Source organism: Pseudorasbora parva, chromosome 16 (assembly GCF_024679245.1).
Source record: "Pseudorasbora parva isolate DD20220531a chromosome 16, ASM2467924v1, whole genome shotgun sequence".
NCBI lineage: Eukaryota > Metazoa > Chordata > Actinopteri > Cypriniformes > Gobionidae > Pseudorasbora > Pseudorasbora parva.
Genome location: NC_090187.1, coordinates 16414961 through 16428013, shown reverse-complemented (window position 1 = coordinate 16428013; position 13053 = coordinate 16414961). Strand labels below are relative to the sequence as shown.

Sequence of the window (13053 nt, the reverse complement as noted above, 5' to 3'; positions counted from 1 at the left end):
AGGATTCTGTTGTACTGATTTGAGGCCCAGGAGTTCAAGCTGGTCTAAACAATGGTTTATGTGGTGAAATATCTGTCTCATCTTCGGTATGCCATCTATTTTCAGTGCCAGATGAATCAGATTGTATAGGTCTTCCTCGCCCTCTGTCTCTTCCTCTCACAGTGCTTCTTCTTCTTCCCATCCCACTACTTCTTCCTCTTACTTTCTCAGTGCTTCTTCCCTTTTTTCTCTCACTACTTCCTCCTCTTCCTCCCCCATAGCCTCTACCTCTTCCTCTCTCACTGCCTCTGCCTCTTCTTCTCTTACTGCTTCTCCCTCTTTCTCTTCTTCTTTCACTGTTTTCCCTCTTTCGCTTCTTCTTCCACTGCTTCTCTCTCTTTCTCTTCCTCTCTCACTGCTTCTCTCTCGTCCTCTCTCTGTTTCACTGCTTCTTCCTCCTATTCTGGCTCTCCCACTGTCTCCGAAAATACTAGATGGACCAGCTAATGTAGATGATTCTGCTGCTGATAGTTGGCATGTTGTTCAGCAGTCCATTCCTCATCAGAACCATTGTCTTCACCTATTGCAATAATATGCATATATACATGTAATAATATATAAATGTATAGGCATAAAAATGCAAAAACAAAACAAAAACAAAAACCAGGAGGGTATTTCAAGAGACTATGTACATCATCTCATATTTATATGCTGTCCCATAACATACATTAGTAATGACTGTAAATAACATGTATAAACTCACCAAAAAGCAAAACTATTCAGTACATTTCAAGAGACTAAATATAACATGATTACACATGTTGTCACATTTACACACTGTTTCCAAATTGAATATTAGTAAAGTAAGACTGTCTATAAATGTATGATCTTACCGATCTAGAGAGGTTTCTGGAAAAAGCATGTCTAGCTCGTCATCGCTGGACTCATCCCGCTCTTCATTGCTAGATTTGCAAATCTCTTCTATAACTTCTAAAAGTGTATACAATGACTTTTTTTACCTCTTCGGATCCATGTCATGACCATGAAGTGTGGAGTGTCAAAGTGCAAATAAAATGGTTGCTCCCAGACCTTGCAGGTTTACTTTTATGTATCTTGATAAACATTCGGCAGCCGTTTTCAAACTGCAGGTTGACATGTGATTAGCAACAAGAGCCAATTTGCTTTTGATTGGATAATTGTTTTTCAAAGTCAGGTTTCATTGGCTTGCTGAACTGCTTTGAACTCGTGAGGGTTAGATACAGCTCGCTGTACATTAGTTTTCAATATAAACTTTTTTTTCCCCCAAGTAATATTCTAAATATTTAACCTGATAACCGTCACGATGACGAGGACGTGCTGAAACTCTCTTTGCTTAAATTAGCTCAAAATTACTATCAGATGTAAGTAATTACCTTGACAAACTATACATCATTAAAAAGATCTAAGACTAAAGTTTAATTTTGTTACCTCTGTTTTATTCTCAAAGTCTTATAATGACCGTAATGTGTTAATATGTGCCAGGAGTTATGAATATGATCTTGGGCGTCGCTACCTTTTGATTGTAATATGCGCGTCATTTGCTCCCATTCATAAAAAACTCCTCCTTGGTCGTCATGAAGACACTCGACAAAACAACTTCCCTCAGGGCTTTTACTTCAAATGTGTGCAGATGTGGATAAATATTGATAGATTCTCACATGTTTGAGTCAAATTTATATACAGAGAAGTATTATTTATTCAATCTTTATCCAAAATCCGCGGATGTGTGATTATGAGCGCAGTAGACTGTGATATGCTGTGTTTTCAATTCATTCTGGCAGCCGGAGGGCGCTGGAAAGCTGTACTACTGAAAATTCACCCCTTATGGAACACATGAAGAACAGACACACCATGTGACATTCAGGAAGTATCTGACATTTCCAAACCAGCTTCCTGAGATCGTTATATCGCTATTTTATGCAGATAGACACGTTTTAAGACAATAAACACACAATCGCGGCAATATATGGTTGGTCTGTGTTCTTTATGACATGTTGGGTGGTTTCATAATAGATGATATTTATAATGCAATGCTATTCCACATAGCTTTTAGCATTGTATATTTTCTGTCAGATTTTTTGACCCGAAGCTACATGAGATCACATATTGTTATATAAAACACTCGACTTATAAATTATAAAGTGATATGAAGCAAGTTTTGAATAAAACATGATTTTAATCGTATAAATTGTTGTTTTGCTGGTGTGCTAAGCTAACATGCTAGCTTGCCCTAGATGCACCTGCCACTGAGTAAATACTTTATTTTTATGAACATTTTCTAAATGTAAAACTACTGAAATGCTTATTTGGACGAAATGCATTCAATAGAGTCTCAGTGAGGGTAAAGTGAGAGGTTTGATTTAGAAATGAGGTTTGAATAGAACAGTTTGAATAGAGAATCGTTAGTAATTATAATGCAGACAAAAGAATAATAATTGGAGCCATAACCAGTCCGCAGAAGTGTGAATGTGTGCCGGGGAGACAAACTGAATGGGGCAGTTTGCACCTCTAAACAATAGAGGCAAAATAGAGAATGAAAGCTGAGAAGACATGGCAATAAACATCAGTTGATATTTTAGAAATATCTCAAAATAAAATCACATGAAACGATCTTGTAAAACGTTTAATAAAATTCAGAGTTTTAGACTGATCATCTTCAGATCTGAAATATAACATGGTCAGACTTGTGGCTTTAGCTGTAGTGCATTTCTAGATTTCTCCAAGGCCCACTTCAATTTTATTTTCATAAAGATATTTCATACAAATAAATTTCTAATAACTTTACAAAACTTTGAAGCTTATTATAGCTTTTTTTTATTATAAAAAATATTATCATTTTGACTTTACAGTAAACTGCCAGGTGTCTGCTTTCAAATGAGACCATAATTATGCTTTTAGTGCAAAGGATTCACAAACTGTATTTGTTTTAGTCTGAGTATACATTTCTTAGGATTTTTTCAAAATTTAGAAATCAGCTTAACAGGTTAAGACAAATACTAACTACTTTATAAAAAAAAAAAAAACGTATCTAAAGGTCAAAAAACTTGTCGAAAAGGTCTTGATAACATTTCAGCTAATTGTTTTGTGATATTTGGACTAAAATGTATACATTTGTTACAAAAGAATGCATTAAAAAAACATCTGTAGAATGTAGGTGACACTCAGTGGCTATTTATGGTACAGTGCCTAAACAAAATCTCATGGGAACTTCAATTTTTTTGATATCAACTTAAAAATGTTGAACACAAATTTTCTAGACATATGGCTTTTATTTGATAGTTATTTTAGAGTAAAATATTTTAAAGTAAAATAAATATTTTATTTTATAAAAAATATTTAGTACAGTACATTTGATTTACAGTATATTTAAACTTATTAAACTTATTAAACTCATAAGTTTTTCATACTTAAATAGTAGTAATCAGCAGATTGTTTTCTTTACAATGAAACTTATGGCTATATTCCGAAGTATTCTGGAATTACAACCATTTAAAGGGGGGGGTGAAACACTCAGTTTCAGTCAATCTCATGTCAATCTTGAGTACCTATAGAGTAGTATTGTGTCCTTCATATCTTCGAAAAGTCTTTAGTTTTATTATATTTATAATAGAAATATGGGCTGTACTTTCCTAAAAAAAAACGAGCGCCTGGAGGCGTATCGTGTGGGGGGAGCTAAAGAATGACGAGCGTGCAAAGCGGTGACGTCCTCAAGCGTGGAGAAGCCCATGGCTATCGATCTCAGCTAATAGATATTTGATCCAGAATCATTCGGAGGCTAAAATAAATTGAACAGGAGAAACAGCAACAGCAGGACGTCCGTCTCTGTGGTATGTACTGTATTTAGTGGCCTGTCAACATTTGTGTGTCTTTACTCGCAGTTTATGAGGACATGATTCGGTTTATGGACTATTGTATGCGACTAAACCTTAGCAGTAGCAAGCAAAACAGTTTTGCACGACAGACTAGTGTAACGTTATACATAGAACAACAATGGAGTCCAGTACATTTGAATGACCAAGATGTTTACTCACGCGACGATAGCCAACAGCATAGACATTTGAAGCAGTTTTACTCACCTGCTGATTCCAAAGCAGGACCGAACCTTTATGGCTGGGACCGCTCCATCAAAAACAAACTTCTTTGGTATGATTTGGTAAAGTCCTGACAGCAGTGAACGGTGGAGATCCAATTTGCGACGCGACTGAAGCGATGTTGTGAAGCTTCCCGTCATTTCAGCGTTCAAATGCAGTGCTGCCTTCCCGGAATGCTGTGCTGAAGCCTGATGTCACTAAAGTCGCCTGATGTCACCCTTAGGAATAAAGTGGAGCGTGGCGCGCAACATAAGTGTTCACGGACGAGTGGATCTGCAGCTGAGCGAGTGTTTATGGGCGGGCATTTCCTCTCTTGCTCTAGTCACACGCGCGTGCGCACCCTACCGGGAGAAGAGCCCTTACGGCCCATAGAAGGACCTTCCGCTCTATTAACGTCAAGCCGAGCCATACTCGAAAAAAACTCTCCGAAACTTGTGAGAAACCGGAAGGAGTATTTTTAACACAGAAATACTCCATCAAACGTCCAACATTAGTTTTTGAAACTTTGTCTATGTTTAGGATGGGAATCCAAGTCTTTAACAGTGTAAAAAGCTCAGTATGCATGAAACAGCATTTCACCCCCCCCCCCCCCCCTTTAAGTTTGGATAGTGCAATAGTATATTGCATAGTGTAATTTAAAAAAGGGGGGTGCGAGTAAAGAGGTTAAAGTACCATTTCAAGTTTTTCATCAAGGTCGTCATTTTACTGAAGGCGTCATCCAGTCAGCAGGAGTGTGGGTAGTAGGAGGCAAACGGCTGGTGTCTAGTGTCCTCCATAACTGTGTGACCTGCAAAAAACTGAGATGGGCTGTGTTATTCACATGCATGAGCAGGAGAGCAACACATATAGAAGTGTTAGTATCCATGTCCACTTTATAAATGCTTTACAGCGATTCTTTGTCTAACCAGCAGCCATGTCACCCTGTAGCCCAAGACTGGTTTCCCACTGAAGCTAAGCAGGGCTGAGCCTGGTCAGTACCTGGATGGGAGACCAACTGGGAAAACCAGGAAGCTGCTGGTAGAGGTGTTAGTGAGGCCAGCAGGGGGTGCTCACTCTGTGGTCTGTGTAGGTCCTAACGCCCCAGTATAGTGATGGGGACACTATACTGACAAAGAGCACCGTCTTTCGGATGAGACGTTAAACCGAGGTCCTGACTCTCTGTGGTCATTAAAAATCCCAGGATGTCTTTCGGAAAAAGAGTAGGGGTGTAACCCCGGCATCCTGGCCAAATTTGCCCATTGGCCCCTGTCCATCATGGCCTCCTAATAATCCCCATCTCCTGATTGGCTTCATCACTCATCCAGGTTATGGAACAGGAAGTACGCTCCCTGCTGGTCAAGGAGGCTATACCATTCAGGCCATCATGAGTCAGATCCAGTTCGAGGACTGGTTTGTCACGTTAGATCTAGAAGACTCATACTTCCATGTCTCCATCCTCCCTGCCCACAGGAGGTTCCTGAGGTTCGCTTTCGGGGGCGAAGCGTACCGGTATCGGGTTCTTGATTTTGGCCTAGCTCTTTCTCCTTGCACCTTTACCAAGTGCAATGATGCAGCGCTGGCCCCAATCAGGCTCCAGGGCATCCGTGTACTCAATTATATCGACGACTGGCTAATATTGGCCCAGTCGCAAGAGATGGTGGTCCGGCATCGAGATGTCGTTCTGTCCCATCTCAGATGCTTGGGGCTGAGACTCAACACGAAAAAGTACGTGTTAACGCCCTCCCAGAGGACCACGTTTCTGGGAGTTGTATTGGACTCAACTACGATGCAGGCTCAAATGTTCCCCGCTCGTGTCGAGTCCATACAGGTGAAAGTCTCAGCTATGAAGCTAGGCCACAGCCACACTGTGAAGCAGTTCCAGAGACTGCTGGGCCTTATGGCAGCAGCGTCCAACGTGATTCCTTTTGGCCTGCTATACATGAGACCCCTCCAGTGGTGGCTGGGAACCAGGGGGTTTTCCCCTAGGGGAAATCCTTTTCGTATGATCAGGGTAACGCGCAGATGCCTTCATTCCCTTGTCATATGGAAAAATTCTGGGTTCCTGTTCCAAGGGCCAGTGTTGGGAGCATCATGTTGCAGGAAGATCCTCTCAACAGACGCCTCTCTCCCTGGGGCGCGGTCATGGAAGGCCGGTTTGCAAGAGGTCTGTGGGGGCCCCAGCATTCTTCTTGGCACATCAATTGCCTAGAAATGTTGGCGGCTTACAAGGCTCTGAGCAGCTTTCTCCCGGACCTCCACGGCCACCATGTCCTGATACGGTCCGATAATATGTCTGTGGTATCTTATCTGAATCATCAGGGGGGTCTGAGGGGGGCCCACAGGGGGGCCCACTATGCAAGCTGGCGCACCAGATCCTCCTGTGGTCCCAGGGGAAACTGTCGTCTCTCAAGGCGATGTATGTCCCAGGGGACCAAAACCAGGGAGCAGACGTCCTGTCGAGGCAGGGGCTGAGGCCCGGGGAGTGGCGACTCCACCCTGAAGTGGTTGAGGCCATGTGCGAGAGGTTTGGCCCAGTGGAGGTGGATCTGTTCACATCTCGAGAGATGACCCACTGTCCAATGTGGTTCTCCCTCAGGCATCCGGCCCCCTGGGGCTGGATGCCATGACACAGATGTGGCCGAGGTTACGTCTGTACACATTTCCCCCGATTGCTCTGCTCCCGGGTGTTCTGGAGCGGGTCTTAAGATGTCCCGGGTGTTCTGGAGCTTAAGTGGAATGTCTTTTCCACCTGGTGTTGAGAACGGGAGCTGGACCCAGTCAACTGGGCTGTGGCCCGTTTTTCCGCCGGGCTAACCCTGTACACTCTGAAGGTGTATGTGGCTGCCATAGGGGCTTTCCCCTCGCCTATAGATTCTGGACCATTGGGGAGGCACCACTTGGTTGTACGGTTCCTCCGTGGGGCCCGGAGGTTGAGGCTTGCGGCTCATTCCAGAGTCCCAGCCTGGGATCTGGCAGTGGTTCTTGAAGGGTTGGCCGAGGCCCCCTTTGAGCCGCTGGAGTTGGCCGAGGCAAGAAGCCTTACCCTTAGGTTGGCCTTTCTCCTCGTACTCATTTCTTTGAGGAGAGTGGGGGACCTCCAAGCCTTGGCCAACTTGCCTGGAGTTTGCCCCAGGCGGGGTGAAGGCCATCTTACACCCCAGACCGGGCTACGTGCCCAAGGTGTTTCTGCAGGCTTTTCATCCTCCGCCTCATGCCACAGCTGAGGAAGCTAGACTGCACCTGCTCTGCCCGGTTAGGGCATTGAGAATCTATCATTAGAGGTCAGCACAATGGAGGAGATCGGACCAGTTGTTGGTGTGTTTTGGCCCACCCAAGAAAGGGCTGCCTGCCGCGAGACAGACGATCAGTAATTGGATCGTCCAGGTTATAGCCATGGCTTATCGGGTGCGCAATTTGCCTTCACCCATGGCTGTGAGGGCTCACTCCACGAGGGGCTTGGCCTCCTTGGTGGCCCTCCTTTTGGGGCCCTCCTTTCCTTCCCTCCTTTAGTATATTACCCTTGTTCCCTGAGAGGGAGCGAGACACTGCGTCTTATCGCCACACCTTCCACGTAGAGCGCCCGCTTCATCGCAAAGCTGTCTGTACTATGTGGCGGTGTCCTCTTATAGCTTCCGCATATGCCGTCACTTACTACGTCATGACGTAGCACCAATCAGATTGGTGACAGATTTCATTCATGCTTCAGAGACGTCATGCCGAGGGTGTTCCCCCCAGAGTGTTGTCACTCGACGACGCAGTGTCTCGTTCCCTCTCAGGGAACAAGGGTAATATACATAACCCGAGACGTTTTCTCGTGTTGCGCTCTCAGTTGATGGCTGTAGATTTGCTGATGCAATATTTTATCTGGCCACTAAGGGGCCTCGGCGCTACGTCTCATGTTATTTAGTGGGTTAGTTTACTTCTGTTTATTCATATGGATAATGGATGTATCAGTGAGTTTGGTGATACTGCGGATGTTTGTTTAATTTCTATACATTAAGTAAATCTGTAGTTTATTGTGTAGAAGTGTTGATATAGAGAATACTGTGTAATCTTATTTGAGTTACTGGCTGACTTTATTGTGTAAAAGACACAACAGATGTAACACTTTTGTAATGTTTATTTTCATTTTATTCTTTCAGTCTTACAAGACTTGATTGGAGAAAAACTTAAGAAATTAAACTGAGGAAGAAAAGAGAATGTAAGATAAAACATCCATCCTCAACAAGACTTCTGGAATTTCTCTTCTTCATTGCTGTTAACTATCTGTCTAGCCGTACAAAGCAGACGTCGTACTGCGAGGGCAGAATACTTATTCTCTGTGGATTGCAAGGTTAATGTTGAATGTAAGTTCATAATGGGTAATTTTAAATGTATTTGAATTTATGATTACTTGATATAAAATTAAGTACATTCATTTTATATTTGTGTTATACTAAGTGAATTTTCCCCCAGTTACACATTGGGAGCTTTTCCTGAGACCTTTTATTTATTTATTTATTTATTTTAGGTAAATGGGCAGGCAACCAACCTTCTAAAAATGTCTTTAGAGTAAACACAGTTATTTTATTACGTGTCTATTTTTATAATCATTTTTTTACACAAATGGTTTCAAAACAGCTTTACAGTGATCAGCAGTGATCTTGACTAATTATGGGAATAATACCCCTTTATACCCCAACTCACAGCATGATAATCTCTGATATGGGGCAAAATCAGTATTCAACAACACAATTTACAGTAATCAAAAATACAAAAATAATCTAGTCAGTATTTTCTCAATAAAAAAATTACTTTTTTTTGTTTGTTTAAATGTATGCAAACTTGAATTAAATAATTGACATTGTGGAAAACTGTTCAGTGCAGATTGTTTGTTTTGTTTTGTTTTTTGAAGAAGCTTTATGCTAAAAGCAAAAAAAAACCAAGCACCTAGAGGAAAATCTATGAATATACCGACCTCTAGAGGAACATTTAGGAATGTCTCTATTTGTCTATTATTACAAGTGCTATATATACATAATTCATTTTTTTTAAGTTAAAGGGAGGCTAATTTTTACCATCAATGAACTGTTGTTTTATGAGCTCACCTCACCAGTAGCTCAGTGAAAGCAAACACAAGAGTGGCAGCTTTAAGATGTCATTCATCAGAATACAATTTAAAGAGAAGTATTTCCTGATATCATCGACGGTCTACTTGGCACCACCTATTTTTAAAAGCAACACCCCCACACAATCTGTATTATATATAAAAGACATTAGAGCTAAAAAGAGATAGAGATGTGGATCACTTTAAAAATCTGCCTGTATATGTCCTTTAACTATATCTCTGCAGCTTCAGTCCTCAGGTCAGGCATCTGTCAGCTCCAGGGACACTTCAAGTTGAACGGGATGTTCCAGGATGGAGATCTTATACTTGGAGGCCTGTTTGAGGTTCACTTCCTCACAGTGTTTCCAGAGCTGAGCTTCAGAATGGAACCGGAACCACCTTACTGTGAGCAGTGAGTCAGGGACAGTCTGGACAAGGAAACCTACTTGTATAAACGACAAAATTAAGAACTAATTAATTAACTAAAGAACTTAACTAACTAAAATAAAGCTACTTAACTGTTTTGTAATTATAAATTGCATGTACTTTTGTATCAGTCAGATATTGTAATCAATTGCTTTATTTTTTTTTATTTATTTATTTATTTATTTTTACAGACATTTGCATTAAAATCAGTGTTTGTAATTCAAATGAAGTATACAATTTACCACTGGAGCATGTTAAAAATTCAGAAACATTGTAATATTATAATTTTTCCTTGCTTTTTATAGGTTTGATAAGGCAAGTTTCCAGCAGGCACAGACTATGGCCTTTGCTATAGATGAGATCAATAAGAATCCAAACCTGCTTCCTAACATCACTCTTGGTTACCATATTTATGACAATTGTGTAAAGTTGGGAGTGGCATTTAGAGCTGCTACAGCTCTAATAAGTGGGACAGAGGAGTCTTTCTCCAAACTAAACTGTGTTGGCCCACCACCAGTGATTGCTATTGTGGGGGATCCAGGGTCTACTCACTCAATCGCAATATCCAGTGTATTGGGTCTGTTTAGAGTGCCTATGGTAAGTGTCCATGTGAAATATATTTTTTTATTTTAGTTTTCCATTTTAATTGTAATAGATAGAAATATAAATTATAGTCTGTCTATAAAGGTTCTAAATATTTCTGCTTGTGTGTAGATAATATAACTTACTTGTTGCCCGTTTGTGTATATCCTTTTATAAGGTTAGCTACTTTGCCACCTGCTCCTGTTTGAGTGACAGGAAAAAGTACCCCTCTTTCTTCAGAACTATCCCAAGTGATGCCTTCCAGGTGCGGGCAATGGTTAAGATCTTGAAGCATTTTGGATGGACCTGGGTTGGTCTCCTCTACAGTGATGATGACTATGGCATCCATGCCTCTCAGTCCTTTCACAAAGATGTGCAGCTATTTGGAGGCTGTGTCAGCTTTTCTGAAATGCTACCTCGTGATAATAACCGTAGAGATATTCAGAATATAGTGGGAGTGATCCAGGCCTCAACAGCTAGAGTGGTGGTGGTGTTCTCCACAGAAGCCTATTTGTTACCACTAATGGATGAGGTGGCATTGCAAAACGTGAAAGGCCGGCAGTGGATTGCAAGTGAAGCCTGGGCTACTTCACCTGTGTTTCACACTCAGCGTCTTTTGCCTTTCCTGGGGGGCACACTGGGTATCGCTATCAGGCGTGGGGAGATCCATGGACTTCATGAATTTCTGTATTACCTCCGACCTGATAACAATCCAAGAAACAATATGGTAAGAATTTTCTGGGAAAACATGTTCGGGTGCAGTTTTGACGCTAGAGGCAGAGAAGTAGAGGGAGAAAAAAAGGGGTGTTCAGGGCAAGAAGATCTGAACAACACAGAAACACCATACACTGATGTATCAGAGCTGAGGGCCTCTTATAATGCGTATAAAGCAGTTTATGCCCTTGCACATGCGCTACATGAACTGACGCAATGTGAGGAGGGGAGAGGACCATTTAGTGGGAACAGATGTGCCAACATAACCAGCCTGCAGCCCTGGCAGGTATAGCATGAAAAATGTATAACATGTACACATACATTTTTTTTTTATTCTACGTGTACATAATAAAGAAAACATATAACACTTGTCCTGTCTGTAACCTGTACAGGTAGTACATTACCTACAGAAAGTGAACTTCACAACAGGCTTTGGTGATCATGTGTCATTTGATGAGAATGGAGATGCTCTTGCCATCTATGATGTGATGAACTGGCAGCCGAGTTCAGATGGTGCAATAAGGGTCAGCACAGTTGGTGTGGTAGATGAAGGGGCAACAGCAGGAAAGGTCCTCACACTGAATGAGGACAAAATATTCTGGAACTTTGACAACAAAAAAGTAATTAAAATATTATTTTAATTTCAAAACTACTATTAATATACTTCAGTTTGTTGTTAGGATATCAGATATGCACTGAATCCCCTACCCCCACAAACACATCACTAATGAGAGTGATAACAGATGTTCTGCCCCTTAGCCCCCATGGTCTGTGTGCAGTGAGAGCTGCCCCCCTGGCACCAGACGAGCCATGAAGAAGGGCCTTCCTGTCTGCTGTTTTGACTGCCTGCCATGCGGAGATGGAGAGATTTCTAATACAAAAGGTAAAGAAATCTTATTCGAAAACTGTAACATATATTGAAAGAGAATATTCTTTTAAACTTTTGTTTTACACACAGATGCAATTGAGTGCACAACATGTCCAAATGAGTTCTGGTCCAATCCAAATAAAGATCTGTGTATCCCCAAAGAAGTAGAGTATCTGTCATATGAAGAACCTCTGGGCATCTCTCTGACCACTGCATCTCTGATTGGCACCTGCTTCTGTGCTCTTGTGATGGTCATCTTCTCTCATCACCGAAGCACTCCTGTAGTGCGTGCCAACAATTCAGAGCTCAGCTTCCTGCTGCTGTTGTCACTCAAACTGTGTTTTCTTTGCGTGCTACTGTTCATTGGACAGCCACAATTGTGGACATGTCAGTTAAGACATGCTGTGTTTGGCATAAGCTTTGTCCTGTGTGTCTCTAGCATCCTGGTCAAGACTATGGTGGTAATAGCTGTTTTCAAGTCATCTCGACCTGAGGGTAAAAGTGCTATGAAATGGTTTGGTGTAGCTCAACAAAGAGGCACTGTTATGGCTCTAACTGCCCTTCAAGTTCTGATATGCACATTCTGGCTATCAACTGCATCCCCAACACCCTATAAAAACAGCCAATATAGCACCTCTAAAATAGTCTATGAATGTGCCATTGGCTCAGTAGCTGGTTTTTCTATCCTGCTGGGATACATAGGCCTCCTGGCAGCAGTAAGCTTTCTGTTAGCCTTCCTGGCAAGAAACCTTCCAGATCATTTTAATGAAGCCAAATTCATCACCTTTAGTATGTTGATCTTCTGTGCTGTGTGGATTGCATTTGTTCCAGCATATGTGAGCTCACCAGGGAAATATGCAGTGGCTGTGGAGATATTTGCTATTTTGGCTTCCAGTTTTGGATTATTGGTGGCCATATTTGCCCCAAAATGCTACATAATCCTTTTACATCCAGAGAGAAACACTAAAAAAGCTATCATGGGAAGAGCTACACAAAATAAATAATTTACACAAACTAGACATTTTTACATTGAAAAATAATAATAATAAAAATAAAACATCTGTGAACTCCAATTATGTTTTAGTCTTTAATATATGAAATAGTTAAGATTATTCACAGACAGCATCATTTAGGGACAAACAATGATGGACTCAACATTTAGTGTCAAGCAGTGGAAGGCAATTTTGCTTAATGTATTACAATGTTTCACTATATGCAATTTCTTTAATTAATTCTGCATTTGATTCCTCTCCAATGTTTTGCAATGATTGCAATAAAGAGTCAATGAT

General features: G+C 41.4%; 1 protein-coding gene across 2 annotated transcripts; it reads left to right on the top strand.

The window, feature by feature from the left end:
- The first annotated feature begins 360 nt into the window (after nt 1–360).
- Nucleotides 361–12768, top strand: LOC137043192 (extracellular calcium-sensing receptor-like). Of its 2 annotated transcripts, XM_067419370.1 has the most exons (7): nt 361–407; nt 9434–9586; nt 9906–10197; nt 10361–11182; nt 11289–11516; nt 11656–11779; nt 11855–12768. In XM_067419370.1, exons 2-7 carry the CDS (start codon nt 9477–9479, stop codon nt 12766–12768), a joined length of 2490 nt encoding a protein of 829 aa, XP_067275471.1. In that variant the 5' UTR covers nt 361–407; nt 9434–9476. The 2 variants fall into 2 exon arrangements, with proteins under 2 accessions (XP_067275471.1, XP_067275470.1); XM_067419369.1 differs by lacking the exon at nt 361–407 and having other exon boundaries at nt 9366–9586.
- Nucleotides 12769–13053: the final 285 nt, after the last annotated feature.

Excerpts from the sequence above, each read along its gene's own strand:
- LOC137043192 (XM_067419369.1), top strand. The coding sequence starts at position 9,366 with ATGTGGATCACTTTAAAAATCTGCCTGTATATGTCCTTTAACTATATC. Across the intron at positions 11,183-11,288 it reads CCAGCCTGCAGCCCTGGCAG|GTAGTACATTACCTACAGAA; the intron begins GTATAGCATGAA and ends TAACCTGTACAG. Across the intron at positions 11,517-11,655 it reads GGAACTTTGACAACAAAAAA|CCCCCATGGTCTGTGTGCAG; the intron begins GTAATTAAAATA and ends TCTGCCCCTTAG.